We start from the raw sequence: 27,439 nt of genomic DNA on the forward strand, positions 1-27,439 counted from the left end.
ATGTCTCTAAATTGTACTTTAAATGTTGTGAAAGAATAGCTGTCTAGCTTCTGAAGCTTCTGTACTTTTATGCTTTGTGATATACAATGTTATTGATCTGTCATATTTTAGAAAAGTAACAAAGCCTCATGATTCAAAATAGCATCCAAAGATTATCTAGAGGAATCTTAAATAGTAAACAGGAGAATGTTTCTTGTTCTGAGAGTTATAAAAAGAATACAATATCCCAGATACAGGTCTTATTTTATCACTGCTATTCAACAGAAAACCTGATGTTGATACCCATAGAAACCACTTACTGCACAGCTCTAATCGTTCTAGAACATTAAGAGATAAAAGTTGAGCTCTGGTTGGTTGCTGCACTTAGGTCATTTTCTCTGTTAGATTTTTTTTTTTTTTTTATAACCTGATTTTTATTACTTTAAAAAATACACATATATGACAAGGGTTGGACACTTTAAAGGGTGGCAAAAGCAATATGACAAAGCAGTCATGTGAGTAAGAAATATCATTGTCATTCAGTTGCCTGCAAATGTAGTAAATGGCTTTGAATGTATCATAAGGAGTATGCCTTACAGTAGTGTGTCCACCATTAAATGCAATCTAGAGAACAAAGCAGCATGTGATCCCAGCAGCCTAGTGCAAATAGTTCCATTAGGTAGAGAGTTTATGTGTAAAAAGAAACAGGGAACAAAAAGAATTAAGGTAGTGAGAAGGGAAAAGAAATGAGGAAGGTAAGGTTAAATATCAAAAATAATTCCTTACCCCAGAAAACAAGCTCTAAGGCAATTGCCATTAGGGGAACTTTGTCTCAAGCAGCAGAGAGACCAAGATGGAATGTAGATGTGTGGATGGGGCTTAGCTAAGCTGAGCCATTCTGCCTCCTTCAAAGGTTCCATGCTGTTCCTGGCTCTCCTCTTAAAGAGGCACTGTCATTATGAAAAAACTTTTATATTTTGTAGTACTACAGACAAGATTACTTTTTTTAAATAGCTGCCACTAGGGGTCATTTGTCTTTATGCAAACAGACTACTCTGTATTTTGCAGCATATCGAATACCCACGTAAAGTGTGTTGGTATCCAGTATAGGAGAACACCACTGCACCACTGCAGCCTTCAGCTGTTCTTAAACTATAACTCTTATGATGGGAGTTGTAGTTTTGTAAAACTCTGTTTTAGAGCTGTGTATTCTCCAGTATTCTCCAGCTGTGTGCCTCCAGCTCTTACAAAACTACAGACAAAGGATGTGTGAGCATGATAAGAGTTGTAGTTTTGCAACAGCTAAAGGCAACACTGCTCTAACACAGTACTTTACAAACACTGCAGCTCCAGCTGTTGCAAAACTACAACTCCCAGCATGCTTTAACAGCCAAAGCTTTCTCTGACTCCTGAATGACAAAGAAGCTGATCAGACATTCAGGAGTCAGTGAAAGCTGAATGACACACATAGTGACAGCTATGTTGATTAGCATCTAGATTTAGTATGAACAGATACAAAATGTATGAATAAAAACTACTGTGCAGTGATTTGCAGACTGCCAGGCTGCTCCCAGACTCAGAGCAGATGAGTCACCCACAGTGAGGGAGAGAGATGGACACGCCTCCTCCACAAGGCAAGAACACAAAGCAAGTGAGCAAGATATAAATGCTATTTGTTAGGGATATATAGGTCCAAGACACAAAAGTTATACCTACATGATCAGGATCAGGTACTGAGTAACACATAACTTTTTTTTTTTTCTGGCAATATGACAGGTCCACTTTAACTTCTAGGTCTAGCCAGCTGTCCCTTGTGTAAATACTAGTGTTTACACTCTGCCTAACTTCTTTATATAACCCCCTCTCCCCCATACTTTAGCCATCATCATTATCAACACTACACTGCTTAGACAAGCCTTTTGTGGTGTAAACCCCACTTGCAGAAATGAAAAGGATTCCACATAGCAGGTTGCAAACCCAGTGATAAGTAACATCCCCCCCACCCTCAAGGCACCATTTTCAGCTACAGTGCTGTATTGAAAATTGTCCCCAGGTACAATGCCAGCTTGTTCAGTCCAGTACACATTCTCTACTTTTGCTATGTCAGGGCATAGTAGAAAGAAAGTGCTCTCATGTGATTGACCAGAAAGGAAAGTATGGGAAAGGAAGTCCAGGTGCGGATAATGCTGTCTTCCAGACTTCAATCTCTATCACAAGTTTGTGTTTTTAATATGTACGGACTAATGGACTAATTCCACAACAGTAGCAAACATGTTCTATAGTAGAAAACTGGTTCCGACATAATATGAATAAACAATAGGGATAAAAGTGGAAAGATCCTTCACTTCCCTGTCACTTAGATCCATACTGTGGGTGCTACCAGTCCTTATAAGTATTATTATTATTAATGATAATAATAATAAAAAAAGAGTTGAGCAAATCTGATGAAGCATTAGACAAGTGCGAAACAGCTGCTGTCACTGCAGAGCCTTTAAAGGGGTAGTCCAGTGGTGAAAAACTTATCCCCTATCCTAAGGACAGGGGATAAGTTTGAGATCGCGGGGGGTCCTACCGCTGGGGCCCCCTGCGATCTCTCTGTACGGGGGCCAGGCTCTCCGGCCAGATAGCGGGTGTCGACCCCCGCACGAAGCGGCGGCCGACACGCCCCCTCAATACATCTCTATGGCAGAGCCGGAGATTGCCGAAGGCAGCGCTTCGGCTCTGCCATAGAGTTGTATTGAGGGGGCGTGTTGGCCGCTGCTTTGTGCGGAGGTCGACACGCCCCCTTCCCGCGGGCTGTCGGGGCTCCGTACAGGAGATCGCAGGGGGCCCCAGCGGTCAGACCCCTGCGATCTCAAACGTATCCCCTATCCTTAGGATAGGGGATAAGTTGTTCACCACTGGACTACTCCTTTAATGACATTATATCCTGTCTTGTTGGATTTCATCTGCACAAGAAAATAAAACACTCTTTTTTATTAAACCCAGAAAATATATGTAACTTGGCCTAAAATGCATATTTGGCATTCACTCTCCATGCTTCAATGCTTATTGATGTTAAACAAAGGTAGAAATACTGTGGCCCTCATTTACTAATGCAAACCCGACATGTTCTGTATGATTTAATAGTTTTAGCTCGTGGGCAAGCTAATAGGCATTTCTCTTCTGGAGGGACCATATCTGTGAGGAGTGTATGTGAGTGAATTAATATGGAGTTTCTGTAGTCAGACAAAGATGCTGCAGTCCCTGGAGTACACTAGAGTGTTAGATGGTTCTTAAAGACTGCAAAATCTTAGAGTCTGTTTAAAAGGGACTAGTCAATACTTATTGTCAAAACTATTTTGTAAAGTATGTTTTTGTAAGGCCCCAATGAGTTCAGCAATAGGACTGGTTGCCAACAGCCTGGTCAACTGCTAGTAAAGACTTAAACTGTAAGTGCCATGAGTGGATGACACCAGAGGACCACTGATATAAATATCATATACAGTATTCATATCAGTGTCTGTAGTTACCCTCTTCTTGCAAATAATGAAGAGGGTAACATGATACCATGACTGAAAACGCTGTTATTTTCTGCTGCTGTTATGCTGCTTAATTCTGTCCTGTGGGACGAACCTTTGTGCAATAAGAAATTATGTAATAAAATCGGAAGAATATTTCCAAGGAAATCGTGAGTCATGTATTCTATGTATACTCACTTGCCATGTGAAGCTTATTTGGTATGCTGCTAGAATTCTATTGCCCTAAAATATGTGTACAACCCAGTGTGCTTTATAATGTTTATTGGAGCTCTTGTAGTGTGGGCTATTCATTTGGATTATAATGCCTTACTAGGAACTCAATTGTTGTTTCTAGTGCATTGTGTTGGCCATCAAATGGTCAGGGACTGCTCTCAGGGTAAGGAAATGCAAATCATAATGTACAAATTGTATGTTTGGAACTTTAGGTTGTCAGGGGCAATTTTTGAGAAAGGTAGTGTCCTAACAGGACAATGACTGAACCGTACCAGGGAGCAGAGTCTAAGGAGCTGCTGGTTTTCACCAGAGCCCGCCACAAAGCAGGATGGACTTGCTGCAGCAGGCGGCACCCAGGTCGCTACCCCTGGCACAATCCTTCCCCCTGATTGCCTAGATGCAACTTGGCACAGATGGTAAGACGTAGTCATTAGTGTTGAGCGGCATAGGCCATATTCGAATTCGCGATATTTCATGAATATATGGACGAATATTTGTCATATATACGCTAAATTCGCATATTCGTAATATTTGCAGTTTTTTGCATATGCGTAAATTCACATATGCGTAAATTCGCATATGCGAAGATTTGCATATGCGAAAATTCGCATATGGGAAAATTTATGAACTTTATAGCAAGTATACCAGTGTAACTTGATAGAAGCAGCAGAAGGGAGGGATCAATATTTGCGAATATTCGCCCAGTGGTCTCACACAGTAGTATTAGAGCCTTCTTTAGACCACACAAGCTGGAAGCAGAGAGGGATGATCACTGTGATGTGTATTGTGAAAAAAAAGCGAATATTCGTAATTTTGAATACATAGTGCTATATTAGCGAATATTCGAGAATTCACAAATATGCAATATTCGCGAATAAAATTCGAATTGCGAATATTTGCGAGCAACACTAGTAGTCATACGAAACACAGGTCATAAGGGCAAGCAGCTAGAAAGCGTAGTCATATCACATGCACTAGGTCAGGAGACAGGCGGCAAAGGAGCAAAGTCAGGTAATGAGCTGGAGGTCAGGAACACTAAGCTGGCAAACACTGAGGAAGGCTTTGTCTTAGCACAAGGCACCAAGATAGGGAGGTGCCGGACTAAAATAAGGTCTGCCCTGCAGCTGACCAATTAAGAGTACACTGGCCCTTTAAATCTAGTAGAGCAGGTGCGCACCCTAAGGAAAGGGGAGTAGTGTTGCTCGCGAATATCCGCAATTCGAATATTATTCGCGAATATCGCATATTTGCGAATTCGCGAATTTCGCGAATATAGCGCTATATATTTGTAATTACGAATATTCGTCATTTTTTTTTTTCTTTCACAGTACACATCACAGTGATCGCCCCTCTCTGCTTCCAGCTTGTGTGGTGTAAAGAAGGCTCTAATACTACTGTGTGAGACTGGCATGCGAATTTTCGCATATGCGAATTTTCGTTTACGTTAATTTTTGTATATGTTGATTTTCGTATATGTTAATTTTCGCATACGCGAATTTGTTACATTTGCGAAAATAAAACGAGAATATTACGAATATGCGAATATTCGCGAATATATGACGAATATTCGCCCATATATTCGCGAATAATCGCGAATTCGAATATGGCCTATGCCGCTCAACACTAAAGGGGAGGCGCGCGCCATCGATGTGCAGAGAGAGGGGGACCGGGAGCAATGGGGGGGGGGGAGTAAGTAAATGCCCGGAACTCGTATGCAGGTGTGTCCCGCACAGCGAGTCCCGGAGCCACTGGTGCCAGCAGGGAGGGAGCGCTCACTGCCGGAATGAATGGCCGGAGCGCTGCCCATAACACTAACTGACAAAGGAACACTCAGAGATCCCAGAGAACAACATACTAGAGACAAGTTCAACCCCATGAACCTTACTTAGGTGGGGCATGCTATGATGAGAGATCACACATTCTGATCCATAGTGGAGGTTTCAACAAGAACCATCAGCTATCTTTGTCAAAACCTGACCTCTATATTTATAGTGTAGAGCTGTCTTAGTTTACCCAGAAAGTGTTGCAAAAACCAGGAAGTATTTTGTACCACTTAAAATGAGAACAAATATAATCTTGTTTTTTGTGATATTCCAACAAGGAGGTATTAAGCCCCATACAAATTATAAGTCGACAGTAAAATGTATGTTCAATATTTGGCAGCAATGTACATCCAGTTGACTTCAGGGCCAGGCTATGCTCACATGTTAGTAAACTAGGCAGCACAATACAGTTCAATTGGAGGTAATGTCACAGAGCCAAAAACCATCAACTACATTCATGCTTTTGTGACCATGATATGTATGGAGCATATTTCCGAGCAGAGGTGTGTATCTGATGACGAGAATGATATAGCACAGAGGATGGACTCTGCTCTACAAGCACAATGGAAACTGATTGCTAAGAATAGATAAAACAAAAACATTACATAAAATGCATGTGTATATGATCAGTGTGACATTTCATAAAAACAACATGATAAACAGTGTGGTTATAGTGCTTTGGAATCAAAGGAACCAAAACACCTTGTGATGAACAACATTGCCCTTTTAAAACAGAAGATGTTATCTTATCCATTGCCAGTCCAAAAAACAATTCATTTCACACCTGTGCAGGTATCCAGAACCACTATAATTACAATTGTGGTCGGATCTTATCGTGAGACGAACGTCCCTACCTATTCTTATCCTACCTAACCACCTCGTAACTAACTATGCAGTCTGATGTGTGCCATTACTGCTGCGTGCAGAGTACACCTGTATAAAAGAGGGCATACCCTATAAGAGAAATAGATGTAAATATAAATATAAAGGGAGGGTGGGTGGGAGCAAAGAACCCGCGGCGCACACTGGTATCCGGCCACGGGCTCTTATGGGTCCTTCCAGCTCCTCCCACAAATACAGGCTAACTTGTTAGCCTTTACACTTGTGGTCGGATCTTATCGTGAGACGAACGTCCCTACCTATTCTTATCCTACCTAACCACCTCGTAACTAACTATGCAGTCTGATGTGTGCCATTACTGCTGCGTGCAGAGTACACCTGTATAAAAGAGGGCAAAACTCATTAATATAACCAAAACTCTTTATTAACAATCACAGTTCACATCACTAGAGACTGGAATGCCTCCGCCATTTCTCTGCGAGGATTAGGAATGTAACGCGTGAAACTGCCAGATTTCCAGCGACCTAACTTCTTTATAATGTGCGCAGGTACCCCATTGCGTGACGCGGCAGTGGCAGCACCAATACGAAATGAATGACCAGAAATCGCAGCCGGATCACCACCTACGGACCTAACCAGAATGCGTAAATGTTTTATGAACACTGGTCGTTAATGGGGAATTTTTAAACAATAATAGAGGAGCATCAGGCTGACTGTAATGACCTAGGGCCAATAATGAATCCAATACTTTAACTGGACACCACTTATGAGTCGTGGCGAAATACCGAATGGCTACTACATGCCCCGGTAACGTAGTCTTAGTGCTGTTCAACAACAACTCAAAATAATCTGACTTGCGTTCTAATTGACCCACCTTAAGAAACAAGCTGCGACTGTTACTACTGGTGAACTCTCCTGGTCTGAGAAAACCATAGTATCCAAGATACATAGCCGCCTTTACGACGTGACTGTCAAGCTGACCGAATGGGGCACCATCTAATGCATCCGAAAGCTGTCGGAACAGCTCTCCTGAAATCGGCTGCCTGACGGCTACTTTGGGTGGCTCTGTTTTAGCAATGCCTTTCAGCGCTGCTTTGACCATACGGGATGAAAACACAGAGTCTCTGTCAGGCTCAGTCAAGGAAAAGTAATGGTGGATTCCTGATAAATATAGTTTTATTGTATTGTGTGCTAACTGTAAATTAGTATGGCAAAACCCGATAAAAGCTAGAATAAATTCTACAGATTTCACATCTCCTTCTGGAAAATCTAGACAGAATCTCTGAAACACTTTCCATGCAGCATCATAAATCTTCTGAGTATTAGGAGATAAAGAATTAACCACAAGCTGTTTAGCTGTCAGCCAATGCTTTACTAGTCTAGGATCAGCGAATGCCACGGCGGGATCTGGGCCCCTTCTGGCTCTGCTTCTGGCATTACCTGTGAAAAAAGCGAAAAGTTCCTTCTAGAAAGAGCATCGGCTGCTATGTTTTCAACACCATTTATGTGCGCACAGGAGAAATTGAATTTATGATACAATGATAACCATACTAGTTTCCTAGCGAAGGACATGATGTGGGGGCTTCTGGACCTACCCTTCATGAGTACTTCCACTATAGCTGCATTATCTGATACAAAGAGTACAGTAGACTTCTCCCAGTAACGACCCCAAACCTGGGCTGCTGCTACTATAGGGTATAATTCGAACAGAGCAGAATTACGCTGGAAACCAGGCATCTGGCCTACTTCGGGAGGCCACGGACTCGCCAGCCATCTCTTACCCCAAATAGCAGCATAACCCAAGATGGCGGACGCATCTGAAAACACTATGGGGGATTGATCAGAAATTTCAGGGATGAAGAAGGAAATCCCATTCCAGTTGAGAAAAAACAGTTCCCACATCCTCAAATCGGCTACCGCTTGCTGATTTAGCTGAATGATGCTGTTTTGTTCAGGGGCCGTGGGAAGAAGTTCAAGCAACCTGGATATAAACGTGCGACCTTGTGGAATTATGCGCATCGCAAAATTCAACATACCTAGAATTGATTGTAGCTCGACTTTGAGTATATGAGGACTGTTTTTTAGCTTGACAATTGCTTCTCTGACTCTCTGTAACTTGTCTGCTGGTAATCTTGCCTCCATTTTTTGTGAATCGAGCACGACTCCAAGAAAAGTGATAACTTGTGTAGGGCCCTCTACTTTATTGGGTGCCACAGGTACCGCTAGTTGCTCAAAAGCTGCCAACAGGATTGCTAAGTCCCTAGGCGTCTTATGAGGAGGCTCGATAAGCAAAAAGTCATCAAGATAATGGATGACATGATGGGATGAAAATCTATTTTCCAGAATCCAATGTAGAGCATCGGCAAACTTGTCAAACAGCCACGGGCTACTCCTAGCTCCGAATGTCAATTTGGTAGCAAAATAATACCTGTCCAACCACTTAATGCCATGCCATTTCCACAGTTGAGGAAGTATGGGCAGGCGCTTGAATGCATCGGAAATATCAGCTTTGCTGAGCCACGCTCCCTGCCCCTCACTAAGGATAATGGCGATGGCACTGTCGATGGAGGCATATTTTAAGGAAAACTCTTCTGCTGGTACGAGAGAGTTAAGACTAGGTATATGCGAAGAATATGGGGCGGACAAATCGTAAATCAATCTCTTTTTATTGGAGAACTTCCCGGTGACTAAACCAATAGGGTTCACTCTCCAGATGTCAAACGGAGGTTGCCGGAATGGTCCAATAATGAAACCCTTCTCCAACTCGACTTGGACAAGGGAAGATACTGTGCATGGATCTGCCAATGCCGACAGTAGATTCCTGCACTCATGTGTGACCTCGGGAAGAGACACTAAACCTGTGTGAAACCCACTGAGGAAACCGTTAACCAAAAACTCAACAAAACGCTGATCAGGATGATCTGCCAAGAACAGGTTCAAGAATTTTGAATTGACCACGCTTAGTCACGCCTTTTCGTTTTTCTGGGTACAAGCTGTTTTCGGATGAGCCCTGAAACAGATTGTGCATATGTGCAGCAACCTGCATTGCCCATAGTTGCACGAGGTGTAATTGTAGTTGTTGCATACTTGCGATTTACCCAGGTAACGAATAGGACGTCCCAGCTTATCAACCAGCCCGGACACCTTCTGGCTTCTCGGCTGGTTGGCCCCTGACGTGCTTGGCTGATTGTCTGCAGATCCTGAACTAACTAAATTGCACCACTCAGTAACATGTGTGCTGGACTGACACCTAGCGCATACCGCTGCCTTAAGACCCGCAAAATGGTTGCAGTATATCTCTGTATCAACAGTAGCCCAGTTGACAACGTAATTAAACTGACTGAGTGCTGCTGCTGCTTTCGCTGCAAATGATTTGTGATAATCATAGAAATGATAACCGCCATACTTATGGTAAAATTCTGTTAGCTTGTACAGGTACTGGTCTAGTTCTTCTCTTCTGTGCGGTTTGACTGTGCATATAACATCCCTGTATATACTGAAGGCCATGATAAATTCAGACAAAGTCAGCTTCCTATTAAGCCTAGCATCTTTTGATTTCAGTACTACCGAAACGTCACCGCAGGCTATAGTCTTGTTTTCGGCAACATCATGCGTGGCTATCAATAATGAAGCTAAATTCACGTCTTTCCCTTCTAGAATATCACTCTTAATGTGTGCAGGGATGAAATGTGCTGGAGCTATATTGGGCACCGTGGACACCGTACCTGATTGACTAGCTTGCGGTACCGGAGGTGGTGGCATGACCGACGGTATGAGTGCCACTGGTGGTGCAGACCCTGCGGAAGGAGTGGTTGGAGTGACATCCCTGTTTTCTAAAGCCTCCACTCTACTTTGCATGTCAGACATATTAGTAGCCATATTATTAATAAGTGTATGTAACTGAGTAATCGACGTGTGTAGTGTATCCATGGACACTACTTCGTTGGAATTACTCGCTGTGTCTGACACCAATAGCCGGTAAAGTTCCGCTTTTCTGGCTGTCGCAGAAAAGGGGATTCCTTTCTTGGCCAATTCAGCCATAATCTTGGGGATGGTCCAGGTCCTGTATGACATCACACTACCCCGATCTGAAGACCTGGCTGGATTGTCCACGAGAGAGGCTGACTCCTCTATGTCTGAGACATGCGACATTCTGAAAAAGAACCCCAAAAACCCCCCCAGCACAATGAGACTCAACTTACTCTAGCTAGCTGCAGTGAATGTACAATAGCGTGACTGTCACCAACCAATATTCCTTCCTGAACTTTACTCACATGCCGACTGTAACCATAACTACAACGATAACTTGTCTGAAGACATAATGAATACCACCAGAAAACAGCTGAGATGGGTAACGTACCCTGTGTAGTAACCGTGAAAAGTGAATCATCTACCCATGACCTGTACCAGAATTGCACCCTATGTCCTGGACATGTGACGACTACCGTGATTAATAGTGCACCGAATCCACGAGATAGTCGCAACCCAAAGGCGTGTCGGGTTCATGAGGCGACTATCTAGGATAAACAAAAGGATACCTTACCCGAACTGATGACGAATCACACCACCTAAAGCTGAACAATAACCTTATTATAATTATTCACCATTTACATCCACAACATTCGACTGAACTAACGGTGCCCCTAACAAGTAGCTAAACACGTACCCAGAAACGACCGAAACTTGAGGATTACTGCACGACAGCGAATGTTCACTGATGACACCCCTGTGCGACTAACTGAAATCAAATACACCAAGTTATTACCTCCTACCTGTGCTGAAGCAGTTTTTTTTTTTTTTTTTTTTTTTTTTTTTTTCACCTACCCGGATGTAGAGAGTCTCCTTGTCGTGAGGAATATGCCTAGTCTAACTACGTCCAGCCCGAACAAAGTCGTGAAGATAATCTAAATTATCAAAACATCCTATTACATGACAACCTGTCACCACGTGAACACTAACTAACAATGCACTATACCTGGTTGATTCCTGCTCATACGGTGATAGCTACTGAAGACTGGCAGATGACTCAAAAGACCGACCAATTTTACCCCGGACCTAAAAAGGAATAATTCGTAACTGATCATATACACACTAATTGCAACAATATTGGTTATCCTTCTGACAAAGCGCATGTAGTTGCATATCTTTAACTGTGGGAACCGATCGCTTGTGACAATGCTGCGCGATGTGATTCATTATATATTCTATCTTGCTTCGACTGAGCTAATAACCTCGTAAGCTTCCCTATGCCACATAATCTATCGTACCTAAGTATGGCCATGACTTGAAAAACTCCTATTGCGCTACTGGCTATAACCCATGACGCTACATACCATTCGTATTGCAAGATGACCGAACAGCACGTGACGTAAATATGATGAATACTCACAATTTCAAGCTGTAACTAAAGATGAATATATGAGGACCTAACGACCACACAACCACCATGACTGTGAAACAGTTGCCAACATAAACATAACATCTAAAGCCAACCTGGACCATCCATTGCCGACTATATACACACATACACGTATATATACATACACAAACACTTATATATATATATATACTCACACCGACGGTGGCAACCTGAACCAATAACTATACGATAAAGAAATGTGTATGTAACCCAAATTATGCAGAATGCTTAACCCTGAGACCGTACTGTGGCTGCAAAAGACTCGGGATAATAAATGAATCACTCAGCCAACCTGCCGCTCGTGGACAAGCTGCAACTTGATCGTGTTAATGAAGCCTCTGCACATAACATTGACAGGCTGTGGCTGGGTCGAGCAATGTGATCAGGTATATGGATAATATAACTGAAGAAACGTGTTCAGTAGTTATTGCGTAACCAGAGTCAGTCACGACTGATCTCTTAAATAATGCGACCTGGGCCAGTACTGCCCCCTGTACATGGTTAGTGACAGTGATACCCTTCACTGTGTGTACTTTGTAGTAGCGTAACCTGAGCCAGCCTAGCTGAGCTGAGCCAGCGCGGTCTCCTGTGAATATGCATTTGAATAGATAACCGACCCAGTCCCCCTATAACCTGACCTGTGGTAATGACCTGCTAACCTACCCCCCCCCCGTATTTAGCGTTACGTAGCGTGGCCAGTCCGGCGCTGACCCCTGTAAATATAACTGTGAAATGAATCCGGCATTACTCCCCCCGCATGCAGCGCAACTAATCAGCCTGCCTAGTGTCAGCGCTGTGTAGCGTGGCCAAGCAACGCTGACATTTAACCAACAACCCGGTCCTGTCCCCCTAGTAAAATGACCCCCTGCAACAACTTGTAATGGTGCAGCCCCGTGTCTGTGCTGTGTAGCGTGGCCGAGCCGGCACTGCCCTCTGAGCCGGTGCTGCTGCCCACTGAAAAGCCCGAGTGTCATGCCTGTGCCAGCACTGACACCGGGACCGTAGCGTGACCGAGCCTGCATGAAGGAGCGCCCCACATTGTAGCATGGCCCGAGCGGGCTGAAATTAAATCAACCTAGGGTCGGGCTGACCGGGGATCCCTTCCATCTACGGCTCACCTCCGTAGTGGAAGCAACAACAAGACCCCGCTCAGCCCCGACCGCTTACCTGAACTTGCGCCGAACTGCTGCGTGTCAACTTCCGGTCAGCTGACTACGGCAAGTCAGCTGATCAGGGGAAGCAAAGAACCCGCGGCGCACACTGGTATCCGGCCACGGGCTCTTATGGGTCCTTCCAGCTCCTCCCACAAATACAGGCTAACTTGTTAGCCTTTACACTTATGGAGCCAATTTTTCCTGCCGGTATAAAGCTGTTATAGACTTGTTGGCTGCAACCAGAGCAAGCTATGGAAATCATGACTCATTGAACTAAGACAATCCTGTGGATAGTCATCAGTAGTGACCATACTGACATCCCTGATGAAGTTGACATGAGCACCTCCAAAACCAATTTTTGTTTTATTTCTCAAATGCATCTAAAATGAAAAATAAAGCAACTGTACAAATAGGTTTAATTATAAATGTTTGATTTCTGGTTTGTCTAAAGCTCCAGTTGCTGTTCCATGTAGGAGACAACTAACAAACCCTTTGTAGTTTATTCCTGCGCTAACTATTTATGTTAGGAAACGGAAGGATAGATGAAAAGAACTATAGGTGACTGTACACTTTCAATAACTCTTGGCCGAAAGTTTGTTCGGCTGACAGTGATCTCTCTGGAATTCCCCATGCACATTAACACATGCATTGACAACTTGGAGAGGGGTCTGCTTCTCTCTGAGCAAGCACTTTGTGGGGTAGAGTTGGGGGGGAGGATAGTGGGATGGAGGTGCAGGACAATCAGGCAGCTAGCTTGGTTACAGTTAGAAAACGGGGCAGAGAAAAAGTGTCAGGGAGGCTAGTCTTGAACTGGCACACCCCAACAATGTTTGCCTGGTTGGCAGATGAGGGGGATCTTAGTTCAGAGCTGGCAGTACTGCAGCAAGACACAGCCTCTTACCGTCAGGGGGGTGTCTTCTCCAGTAAGGAGGGAAGGAGGAGTGCAGGGCAGGCCACACAGGTACTGGTAGTGGGGGACTCTATTATTAGGGGGACAGACAGGGCGATCTGTCACAAAGACATGTATGTATGCATTGCGCTCGAGTTTAGCATATTGTGGATCGGGTTTACAGATTACTGGAAGGGGCTGGAGAAGACCCAGCGGTCATGGTACACATTGGCACCAATGACAAAGTAAGAGGTAAGTGGAGTGCCCTAAAAAATGATTTCAGGGACTTAGGCAGCAAGCTTAAGACAAGGACCTCCAAGGTAATATTTTCTGAAATATTCCCTGTACCACAGACCACACCAGGGAGGCAGCGGGAGATTAGGGAGATTAAGTGGCCCAGAAGCTGGTGTAGGAAGGAGGGGTTTGGGTTCATGGAGAACTGGGCCGACTTCTCTGTCGGATACAGGCTCTACCGTAGGGACGGGCTGCACCTCAATGGGGAGGGTGCAGCTGTGCTCGAGGAGAAGATGGCCAGAAGGGTGGAGGAATGTTTAAACTAGGGAACTAGGGACTTGGGAGTGGGGGAGATATACTAAAGCATAGAGGGGAAAGATAGTGTAGATAGAGAGGGGGGACTTATTAATATACCTGGGGGTGGAGCGGAGGGAGGGGTTAGAATAGTTAATAGGGATAGGCTTCATAGGAAGAAAAAACATACACCTTTTAATTGTATGTTGACTAATGCCAGAAGTCTGACCAATAAACTGACAAACTGGAGTTGATAATATCTGAGAAAAGTTTAAACATAATGGCCCTCATTTACTAAGAGTGTTGTAATCTCTGAGTGTTTTCCCTGAATTCTCTGAGTGAAAATCTCCATATTTACTAATCTGTCGCCCGACAATTTTTTTGGAGCGCACGGGTTTGGAAATGTGTCCCACGGGTTTCCTTAAAGTGTCGCATGTTCTCGGAGTAAAAAAAAAAAAAAAAGGTGAAACATCTCCCTGATTTACTAATGTGTCACATGGGGAAAAAATTGTGTCCCACGGGTTGGAAATTGTGTCGCACGGTAAATTGTATATATGTCCCCCGCACAGTGCATGTATATATGCCCCGCACAGCGCGTTATTTATGCCCCGCACAGCGCATGTATATATGCCCCGCACAGCGCGTTATATATGCCCCACACAGCGCGTTATATATGCCCCGCACAGTGCATGTATATATGCCCCACACAGCGTGTTATATATGCCTCGCACAGCGCATGTATATACACATGCCTCTGAAGCGCTATCAATGACTAATGCAGTGGTCTCCAACTTGCGGACCTCCAGATGTTGCAAAACTACAACTCCCAGCATGCACAGAGCATTCTGGGAGTTGTAGTTTTGCAACATCTGGAGGTCCGCAAGTTGGAGACCACTGGCTAATACTTGTCAATGATAGCGCTTCAGAGGCATGTGTATCGAAGCGAAGTGGGGAGCAGACATATAGCGTTATCTGGTCCCCACTTCGCTACAATACACAATCCTCAGCCATCAACGGAGCTGCCCCATCGCCTCCCCCCATCCCCGGTGTTATAATTACCTGATGCCGGGGTCCGGGGTCCGAGGTCCACAATGCTTCTGGCTTCGGTGCTCTTGCTGTGCGCTGTCACTGTGCGCACTGATGGTGACGTCACGACGTGAGTTGGGGACGTCACCATCAGTGCGCACAGTGACAGCGCACAGCAAAAGCGCCCAAGCCAGGAGCATCGCGGACCTCGGACCCAGCATCAGGTAATTATAACACCGGGGATGGGGGGAGGCGATTGGGCAGCTCCGGTGATGGCTGAGGATTGTGTGTTGTAGCGAAGTGGGGACCAGATAACGCTATATGTCTTCTCCCCACTTCGCTTCTATACACATGCCTCTGAAGCGCTATCATTGACAAGTATTAGCCAGTGGTATCCAACTTGCGGACCTCCAGATGTTGCAAAACTCGCTTTTTTTTTTTGCACCACCAATTCTACTTTGTAATGGCATCAGTTATTTTACCCCCAAAATCTACAGAGAAACAAAAAAATAATCATTCTGCGACAAAAATGAAAAAAAACATTTAAAAAGCCATTTTGTAGGTTTTGGGGACTTCTGTTTCTACATTTTTCGGTAAAAATGACACCTTCTCTTTATTCTGTAGGTCCATACGATTAAAATGATATATAGGTTTGATTTTGTTTTACTTCTGTAAAAAATCATAACTACATGCATGAAAATGTATACGTATAAAAATGTCATCTTCTGACCCCTATAACTTTTTTCTTTTTCTGCATACGGGGATGTATGAGGGCTCATTGTTTGCGCGGTGATCATAAGTTTTTATCGGTTTGTTTTGATCTGACTTTTTGATCGCTTTTTTATAAAAATTTTTATTGTATAAAAAGTTACCTGTCTAACCCAGGAAGAAGTACAGTGCCGCCTACAAAAAATAAAAATAGACCAATCGCCAGGTCCAGATGGCTTTCACCCCCTGTCTTCTAAGGGAGTTAAGTAAAGTAATAGACAGACCCCTATTTCTAATATTCAAGGACTCTATAGTGACAGGGACTGTTCCCCAGGACTGGTGCATAGCAAATGTGGTGCCAATATTTAAAATGGGGTCAAAAAGGGATCCTGGGAATTACAGGCCTGTTAGTTTAAAGTGTACCTTTCATCAAAAAAACTTTTGATATATTATAGATTAATGTATGCAGAATAACTTTCCAATTGCATGTTATTAAAAAATATGCTTCTTTCTATTAAATTTTCCACTTTGAAAAAATGACCACTAGGGTCCCTACCAGTCCTGGAGTCCTAAATCTCAGACTGCAGCCGGGACACAGACAAACTCAGCACTGCTCCCTGCCAGGGAGTTTGTCTGTGTCCCGGCTGCAGTCTGAGATTTAGGACTCCAGCATGAGTCTGAAATCTATAAAAAGGGACTGGTAGGGAGACCCCTAGTGGTCATTTTTTCAAAGTGGAAAATTAAATAGAAAGAAGCATATTTTTTAATAACATGCAATTGGAAAGTTATTCTGGATACATTAATCTATAATATATCAAAAGTTTTTTTGATGAAAGGTACCCTTTAACCTTCGTTGTATGTAAATTGTTCGAGGGGTTCCTAAGAGATGCTATTTTGGAGTATCTTGATAAAAATAAATGTATGACCCCATATCAGCATGGCTTTATGAGGGATCGGTCTTGTCAAACTAACCTGATCAGCTTTTATGAGGAGGTAAGCTCCAGACTGGACCAGGGGGAATCGCTGGATGTCGTATATCTGGATTTTTCCAAAGCATTTGATACAGTGCCACATAAAAGGTTGGGGCATAAAATGAGAAGGATGGGACTGGGGGAAAATGTGTGCAAGTGGATAAGTAACTGGCTCAGTGATAGGAAATAGAGGGTGGTTATTATTGGTACTTACTTTGATTGGGTGACTGTTACTAGTGGGGTACCATAGGGGTCAGTTTTGGGTCCTATTCTATTTAATATATTGATTAATGGCCTTGTAGAGGGATTGTGTAGTAAAGTAGCAATATTTGCAGATACTAAACTCTGTATAGTAAAGTAGCAATATTTGCAGATACTAAATTCTGTAAAGTGGTTAACACAATAGAGAATAGGGCACTCTTACAAATGGATCTTGATAGATTGGAGGTTTGGGCTGAGAAGAGGCAGATAATCTTTAATACTAATAAATGTAAGGTTATGCACATGGGGAAGAAAAATCCAGGCTTGGATTGTGTTTCAAATGGGAGAACACTGGGGATGACTAACATGGAAAAGGACTTAGGAGTTTTAGTTAAAGGGGTACTCCGGGGAACTGAACCCATAGCCCATCCTTTCCCTCTCACCAACCAATTTATTAAATAAATATCATTCATTAGCTTTATAAAGCAGTTTTCCTCTTTCAACTGTCACTTACATGCAGGGAGTGAGAGAAAGATGTCACAATCTGATCCTGCTTGTCTCTTTGCAAACCCCTCAATAAGACTAGCCCCACCCTCCTGGAAGACAAATATCATGTGATTTCTGTCTGGCTTCACAGCTACACCTCCCCTCACCCTCCACTCCCTAAGTGAGGATCTTGCCAGCGTCTCCTGTAAAGATTCTCAGTCACAACTCAGCACATAACACTGCTCTTTGCCTGCTGTAGATGTAATCACTGATTGCTGCCATTCAGAGCATAGCATGATTTATTGCTGGGGGGGGGGGGAGGATAGTTTGAAAGAAAAGACGCATACAGTGTGTGCTACTGACTTTAACACAGCATGCACACAGATAGTAAAAGCAATTGGCTGGCAGACATTGCACAGAGCCGCACTGACTGGTGGGAGTTGTAGTCTGGGATGCAAGCAAGGAAAAATAATATTTAGGAGACAGCAGGGGTAACAGGAGCTGGCAAAATCACATGGATAACTACAGGGGACACAGAACAGGTATTGTGGTGGCTTTGGGGCATTTTTTTTTCTTAACTTCCCCAAAGCACCCCTTTAATTGAAAATTTAGCCGTAGAGACCCGTGTCAGGCAGCTGCTGCCAAAGCAAATAATATCATGGGGTGTATCAAAAGGGGCATAGATGGCCACAACAAGGAAATAATTCTACCGATGTACAAATCACTAATCAGACTGCACATGGAATACTGTGTACAGTCCTGGGCACCAGTGTACAAGCAAGATATAGAGGAGTTAGAGAGGGTTCAAAGACGGGCAACCAGAGGAATAAGGGGAATGGAAGGGCTACAGTACCCAGAAAGACTATCGGAATTAGGGTTATTTAGTTTAGAAAAAAGAAGGCTTAGTGGCGAAAAACTATACTGTATCTCATCCTTTATGTCTAGAGGAAAGAAGGTTTCTATACCAGCACAGACGGGGGTTCTTTACTGTAAGAGCAGTGAAATTATGGAACTCTCTCCTGGAGGAAGTGGTCATGGTGAACTCAGCAAGAGAGTTCAAAAGGGGCCTGAATACATTTCTGGAGAGTAATAACATTACGTTTTATGGATAGTAAATTTACAGGGACAGAAGGTTGATCCAGGGATTTATTCTGACTGCCATATTTGGAGTCGAGAAGGAATTTTTACATATAGTATGAGGGTTTTTGCCTTCCTCTGGATCAACTCAGCAGGGACTCAATAGGGATATAGGTTGAACTTGATGGACTCTTGTTTTTTTTTCAACCTTACAGACTATGTTACTGTGTTTTGCATATAGCCTTTGAGGAGAAGAGGAGTAAGTCGCAGCCAGACAGCTTTGGCAGTGGCTTATCTTTCCCAGATTAGTAGGAATGTGTCTTAAAAATCCAACATGCTCATTGCTTGTCTCCACCGGCATCATCTGTCTGCGATGTATTGTAAGGCCACCATAGGTTTAGACCAGTGTTTCCCAACCAGTTTTCCACCAGCTGTTGCAAAACTACAACAGCTGAAAGCACCCTGGTTGGAAAACACTGCCTTAGGCTGGGTTCACACCACGTTTTCTCCCATACGGGAGTGCATACGGCAGGGGGGAGCTAAAACCTCGCGCTCCCGTATGCCTTCGTATGCGTTCCCGTATGTCATTCATTTCAATGAGCCGGCTGGAGTGAAACGTTCGGTCCGGTCGGCTCATTTTTGCGCCGTATGCGCTTTTACAACCGGACCTAAAACTGTGGTCAACCACGGTTTGAGGTCCGGTTGTAAAAGCGCATACGGCGCAAAAATGAGCCGACCGGACCGAACGTTTCACTCCGGCCGGCTCATTAAAATGAATGGCATACGGGAACGCATACGAAGGCATACGGGAGCGCGAGGTTTTAGCTCCCCCCTGCCGTATGCGCTCCCGTATGGGAGAAAACGTAGTGTGAACCCACCCTTAGACAGTCGGCAAAACCTTATGACCACAGGATAAAACTACATAAAGTTTTCATGTTGTTACCATGTAGATACACATGATATAGAAACACAAAATATAAGCATTTGTATAATGTTTGCAGAATAGTTTTTTCACTTTTGATGCATTGCAACTGAAGTTTGACATAACCTTTTACATATTTCTAAACTATAACTGTAAAATTAGATCCTGAATATAAGCAATATATAAAGGTTTGCTGCTAGTTATTAAAAAATAAATAAAAAAATTTAAAAACTGCTCCTTTTTCACATCTCTGGCTAGACACATGGTGACATTGCTCTGACATGTTCCATTCCCTATGAGACATGTCTTTTGTTTCCTTTGGCAGCTGTGACATAGGTATCATTTATGAAACAGCAAAAAGGCAGGACCGTCATTTCATTTTGTGATGTCAGCAACTATTCTCTCTATATTGTCACATAATATAAATAAAAAAAGATGAGACGACAGCAACTGCGCAAAAAAAAAAATAAAAATACTCGGATGGTCTCCTATTGTAGAAATCATCAGAGATAGAAATAAGTGTATTTATGACATCAATAGAAATAAATGTATTTGTCAATCTTTATTAGGAGAACCCATTACTAGTTACACGCGTGTGAACATACCCTAAAGTATTAAAAGAGTTGTGACAGTTGGGTTTTCAAATGGAACAATGATACAGTATTTAGAAGAAAGTATGTCCAGCACAGCACAGTGTCCCTGATAAAATCTTGAATGCTTTTTTTGTAAGTTGCAAGGTTTTATCAAGGGACTGAAACGTGTAACTTCTTGCACTTTTTTCTCCTGCATGTTTTGAGACTTACAAATAAAGCATTTAAGATTTTATCGGGGACACTCTGTGCTGGACATCCTTTCTTCTAATGGCTGCGTAAAGATGTTGGTCCGCATCAGTCCATGACACAGAGGACTATTTGGGGTGAGTATATAACATTCTTTAGAGGAGAACCTGTTGCCTTTTTTGCTCTCCCTTGAAGATGGTAATGATGAATGTTATTGGATGCGCTTAAAATTTACATGGTAATTACTAGAGTTGAGCCAATTTCTGAAAAATTCAATTCAGCTGATTTGCGGCAAATCCCTATTATAAATGGCTATTTCTGGCCTACAGAGAGGCTCAATAGGGGTGTAGAACACTTTGCCTTGTCCTAACATGCATAGGGAGTGTGCTGTGTTAGTGAAATAATACTGTTATTCAGTATGGCATGCAGATTACAGGCATCGATATTAGAATTAGTGCCACAGAGCGTCTGGATGTGGCAGATATTTTAAGTAACTAGCTGAGTACCCCGGTTTTTCCTTCCTAATCATTGTTGGGGAGGAAAATCAACAAAGGAGGAAGCTTTTGACTTCATATCCTATCCTCATATATTGTTGTCATATCCCACCCCCATATCCCATCCCCTTATCCCATCCTCATATCTCAATCTCATATCCCGTCCTCATATCCCGGTCTCCTATCCCGTCCCCATATCCCATCCTCATATCTCGTTCTAATCCTATCCCAACCTCCTATCCCGTCCTCCTATCCTGTCCTTATATCCCGTCCCCATATCCCGTTCCCATATCCCGTCCTCATTTCTCATCCACATATCTTGACCTCATGTCCCATCCTCATCCTGTCCTCAGGTGGGACTGATTTGTGATGAAGATATTGTAAGCTGAAAATAGAAGGGGATGTGGCTTTGTGGGACTGGGCGTGATTTGCAAGCCAGACCGATGCACAAAAAGGTAGAGAATATAAGGGTGGGTCTTAAACAGTGGGCGTGTCTTTGTGAGATGGGGTGTGGCTTACACTCACCAGGAGATGCAAAACCCAGTCTAACAAGGAGTCACATGGTGGCACAATGACAGAGCCTAGAGGTGGCAGCAGCATGAGGAGACCATAATCTGGCAGAATGACAAAGCCTGGAATTGGTGGCAGCAAGAGGAGACCATATAGTGGCTGAATGACACAGCCTGGAGTTGGCAACAGCATGAAGAGACCATAGGGCCTCACAATCCCTAAGATTAAAAGATGGATTTTCAAATTTAAATTGAAGATTTATGGTAGCTCGTGCTACCATAATTATTTTTAGGTAATGATCCAGGCCCAGCAGCATGAGTAAACCATATAGTGGCTGAATGGCACAGCCTGGAGTTGGCGGTAGCATGAGAAGAACATATAGTAAAAACTAAACTGTGCTCCACTGTGTCCCTCCCCCCCCCTCCTCCAGTTCAGCTCAACAGGGCTCATGTGGCTGTGAGATGTAGGCACGACGTCTCCAGTGCCCTGACCAGCCATCGTTTACAACACGTGTTGTAGGAAATGAAGCAGTGGAATGACGTTGTTCATCCCGTAATCAAGATGACTGACTAATAATGTGGTCTCCTTAAAAGGCCTGAGCTAACGGCAGGTGTTACGTATGAGCTGCCAATGGTTTACATTGAAGATACACAGGGGAGTCCCCCTATCTGTTTGGATCATCAAGAAATCGGTGATGGCTTTTCTCTGTTCGTATAGTCGGTCCATCATTTGGAGGGTGGAATTCCAACGTGTGGCAACGTCGCGAATCAGACTATGTTGGGGGATACCATTCTGATGCTGCAGCTCAAGGAGAGTGTGCTTTGCGGAGTACGAGTGGCTGAAGTGCATGCAAAGTTTCCTTACCATTGTTAGGATGTCTTGCTAATGGGGGGAACACTTCAGGAACCGCTTGACAACTAGATTGAACACGTGTGCCATGCAGCGTGCATGGCTCAGCCTTCCTTGTAGCAGCGCAGACAAGATGTTCTTCCCGTTGTCAGTCATCATGATTCCTATTTCCGGTTTCCCTGGAGTAAGCCATGTTCCGATTTCTTTATGAATGACTTTTAGCAGTTCCTCCCCTGTGTGACTCAGTTGGCCAAGGCAAACCATGTGAAGAACAGCGTGACACAACCATGCCCTGCACACATGGTATACTGAAGGTATAGAAGTAGGAGAGAAAAAAAGCATAAGACAGGGGGCGCTCCCTTAGTTTACGTATACTGACTTAGTGTGACCCTCACCACACCTAATAGATATACTCAAAAGATCGGATAGCAAGCCCTGATCCCAGGTGTCCTGGGGTCACAGCTCCCAGTAGGCTGGTGTGAGTAGGGTATTGGTAGATTATGGCTGCCGCACTCTGGACAGTTTTGACAAATCTGGCAAGGGCCAGTTTTGACATATCGTGGAAAATGGAAAAAACGGTCTTTGAGGTGCTGCACAAAAGAGGTCACAAATGGAGAGACTCGAGCCAGCACAGGACAATTTCATTTATTTGACACAATGGACGACACGTTTCGGCACACAGAGAGTGCCTTCCTCAGATCCAAACATACAGTGCAATCGCTGAGGTGGTGAAAGGCAAAAGGATGCACTTGTGAAGTTCCTGTGAAGTGCGCCAGCACCGCACTTTACAGGAATGCCTGTAAAGTGCGGTGCTGATGCACTTCGTGTCCCTATCTAACTCTCTGCAGTGTAAGGATGAAGTGACTGGCAGCAATCTGGCTACCTATTATTTAGGGCTGTGACATCACAGGGGTGACTGGCTGCTTATAGGCTGCATCCTGCATGTCATTCAGGGTCATCCCGCCTACCCTTGTTCCCACCTTCCCAGGATTCCTTGCCCCATGTCCTCACATGTGGATCCGCCATTTTAGATGCCCTTGAGCCTGGACTGCACTAAATGGAGTTTAATGAAGCGATTTGCACGATATTCACATTTGTTGCGAATCAAATTATTCCTGAAATTCGTAACAAATTCAGATTCATCAGATTCGACATCTCTAGTAATTACAAGCAGCAAGGGTTATTATGGGCAGCACTAAACCTTCTCTCATAAGGGTGAGCAGCCTAGCTGAATTTTTCCTCCGGATTCTGCATGGAGATTCCGCTTTGTGGACATACCCATAGGGTACAGAAACACGTAGCAAACTGCTATGGATTTTTAGCAGCTGAAAATCTGCAACATTTCTGCACCAAATCTACAGCAGAAAATCACTTTGGTTTCTGGTGTTAAATATGCAAATGATAATTTTTTTCTAAATCTGCATGTTGTAGATTTTGCTTTGGATAATTGAATCAATAAATAGTAAATTAAAGCTAGGACTACATGACTTTGGCCATGTGACTTGAAGATCACAATGTCACATTACAACATTGTATCTAGTGATTGTTAAAGGGGTACTCCGGTGGGAAAAAAAATTAACCGGTGCCAGAAAGTTAAACAGATTTATAAATTACTTCTATTTAAAAATCTTAACCCTTCCAGTACTTATCAGCTGTTGTATGCTCGACAGGAAGTTCCTTTCTTTTTTAATTTCCTTTCTGTCTAACCACAGTGCTCTCTGCTGACACTTCTGTTTATGTCAGGAACTGTCCAGTGCAGGATAGGTTTTCTATGGGGATTTCCTCCTGCTCTGGACAGTTCCTGACAAGGACAGAAGTGTCAGCAGAGAGCACTGTGGTCAGACAGGAAATACATTTAAAAAGAAAAGAACTTCCTAGAAGTAGAAGTCATTTACAAACCTGTTTAACTTTCTGGCACCAGCTGATTAAAAAAAAAAAAAAATTACACAGTTGTACCCCGTTAATGTGGTTGTGACTTGCAGCACAGCTCAACTGCAATACAATAGTTGCAAAGAAATCTATCAATGCAAGACCCGTGCAACTGTGACCCCGCTTGTGACTTTTGTGCAATTTTGTCATTTTTTTTTCATCAGTGATATTGAAACAGTAATAAAATCTCACATCAGTAAGTCACACACAAGTTGCACAAAATATTTTGGTTGTGCGACTTGGATGTATGTTGTATGTCTTCGCCTGAATCTTGCACCATGAAGCCCTAATCTAAATATACATAATTTCCACAACAGAAATTAATATTTTGCGGATTTGAAATCTGCACCACAGGTCAATATCTATGCAGAATTTGCTTTTCTTTCTGCAAATATTATTCACGCAGCTTGCAATATACACACGTATGCCATGCAGGGCTGCATCATTACTAGCCATTCACTCCTGTAGATTAGATTTCCAGAAATTCAGCGTGAAATGCTAAGGCTAAACAATGCCTATAGTAGGCGGATGCAGCTGTTATCTTTTATTATTTAGTTCATTCCTTTGTGGGGTGGAGTGCCTCTGTACCATATTACATGATAGGTGAGACATTCACATTAAACTGTTTTCTGTGTCAGCTTCAAGGAAGCATATAAATAGCATTCCTTTGATAGATCTCTCCATAGTATTATGGTGCATTGTCGAAAACTGCTATAAGCAGCATTATTATTAGTTGGGAGAAGGAAATATAAAAAAGTAAGGAAATCATGAAATCATTCATGGTAGGTATCATGCTGGGCTCTGATATTGTCTGTACAGCAGACAATAAACCCTTTCCTTTTTTCCTTTTTAGGTTTGGTGTTTCATTACCGTGCTGCTAGTAACCGATATGCCCTGACGTTCCCTGATGCTGTACACTCCTGTAAGGACAACTCTGGTGTCATCGCCTCTCCAGAGCAGCTGCAGGCAGCATTTGAGGATGGCATGGACAATTGTGATGCAGGATGGCTATCTGATCGAACCGTGAGGTGCAATTTTTATTGCAAAAATTTCTATAAAAACTGTTAGAACATTTATGTCAAAAATTAAATTGTGATATTGAAATTGGATTCCCATCTGAACATTTATAGCATTTCCACAGGATCACCTCTGGGATTTAGACCTATCTCAAGATCAAGGGACCTCCATTCAAGTTGCACCAATAGAGGTGGTCAAGAACCCAAAAACCTTTACTTTAATTGAAGTTATGGAGTATAGCACCTCAAGCTATATATGTTTATGTAATTCTGGAGTTATGGAAACAGCAAAGCTTAGGGGGCTACAATGTTTACACAATGCCCATTAAAGGGGTATTCCAGGCAAAAACTTTTTTTTATATATCAACTGTCTCCGGAAAGTTAAACAGATTTGTAAATTACTTCTATTAAAAAATCTTAGGAGCTGAGCGCGGGTCATAGCAAGTCGGTCCTGCTGGGACCTGTGTTAACCCCTTAGATGCCGCAATCAAAGTTGATCGAGTGTAAGGTGAAAGTAAAAGTAAGGCGGCAGCTCAGTCAGGCTGTTCGGGACAGCTGCAGTCAAATTGTGGTGTTCCGAACAGCTGAGAGGACGGTGGGGGGGGGGGTCCCTACCTGCCTCCTCTCCATCCGATCTGCGATCTGCTGCTCCATGCCTGCTCAGCAGGTGGGAGCAGAAGAGTACCGACAACACTGGTCAATGCAATGCTATGGCATAGCTTTGAACAGTGTATGCAGTCTAATGATTGCATGTAATAGTCCCTTATAAGGGACTAAAAAATGGTGTAAAAAAGTAAAAAAAATAATATTAAAAGTTAATAAATGAGATTTAACCCCTTCCCTAATAAAAGTTTTAATCACCCCCCCCCCCCCTTCCCATTTAAATAAAAAAGTAAAATAAATAAGCATATGTGGTATTGCTGCATGCGTAAATGTACGAACTATAAAAATGTTAATTAAACCGCATGGTCAATGGTGTACACGGGAAAAAAAATCCAAAGTCCAAAATTGCATATTTTTGGTCACTTTGCATACCCTAAAAAATGTATAAAAAGTGATCAAAAAGTCCCATAAAAAAAAAAAAATGGTACCGACAAAACTTCAGACCACGGTGCAAAAAACAAGCCTTCATATAGCAACAAATACTGAAAAATGTAAAAGTTATAGGGGTAGAAGAGGACAATTTTAAACATTCAAATTTTTGCACAAAAAGTTATAATTTTTTTAAACAAGTAAAACTAAATCAAACCTATATAAGTTGGCTATCATATTTATCGTATGGACCAAAAAGTGTACTGCGTAGAATCGGAAGCCCCCAACAGTTTCAAAATGGCGGGGTTTTTTTTCAATTTTGCCTCACAAATATTTTTTTTTATGATTTCACCATAGATTTGGTGGTGAAATGATTGACAGTATTGCAGCGTAAAATTGGTGGCGCAAAAAACAAGCCCTCATATGGGTCTGTAGGTGGAAAATTTAAAGCGTTATGATTTTTAGAAGGAGAGAAGGAAAAATCGAAAGTGCAAAAATGAAAAATGGCTCTGTCCTCAAAGGGATAATGGCATCCCTTTGTACCAGTTTGTTAGTATGGTCCGTTTAGTAACAATGACGGGAGAATAGCGGGACGGGAGAGAACGGCCATGTGAACCTCGCCTATCTGCTGTGTACAGGTTCTGTAGTGCACCTTCACATTGATGTCCCTGTCTCCTGCTTGTAAGTGCTGACAGGGGAAAACTTATCACAAGTGGAAGGCAGAGAGAAATCCTGAAGCTGTATCAGATAGGAGCAGACAGAAAATTGCGCAGCGCGCAGAGTTCAGCCTATCTGTCTCTGCAAAGCAAAAAATAAATTGCCAGAGAACTTCTTTAACACAGAAAAGAAAGTTATGAATACAAATATTTTTAATCAATAGCAATAATAATGATAGATTGGGTTACTCGAAAGCAATAAGTAATGGACGCACTATCCTTTCCCTATATGCTGTGACGCTCATGGATGATATTAAAATGGTTCACAGAGGTGGCTAGAGAAACATACACAAGTATGCTCTATTGTCGCCCACATTTGACATATTTACTGCCGGCATATCTTAAACCATCATTCTC

The 27,439-nt window shown here is 43.0% G+C and overlaps 1 protein-coding gene across 2 annotated transcripts in view; it reads left to right on the forward strand.

The window, feature by feature from the left end:
* NCAN (neurocan) overlaps positions 1-27,439 on the forward strand; it is a 195,868-nt gene that overhangs the window by 95,236 nt on the left and 73,193 nt on the right. For both annotated transcript variants that reach the window (XM_056518203.1, XM_056518204.1), the window contains exon 4: positions 25,172-25,346. In XM_056518203.1, the coding sequence (XP_056374178.1) occupies positions 25,172-25,346 (175 nt within the window). The remainder of the gene's footprint in view (positions 1-25,171; positions 25,347-27,439) is intronic.

This window comes from Hyla sarda, chromosome 1 (genome assembly GCF_029499605.1).
Source record: "Hyla sarda isolate aHylSar1 chromosome 1, aHylSar1.hap1, whole genome shotgun sequence".
Lineage (NCBI taxonomy): Eukaryota > Metazoa > Chordata > Amphibia > Anura > Hylidae > Hyla > Hyla sarda.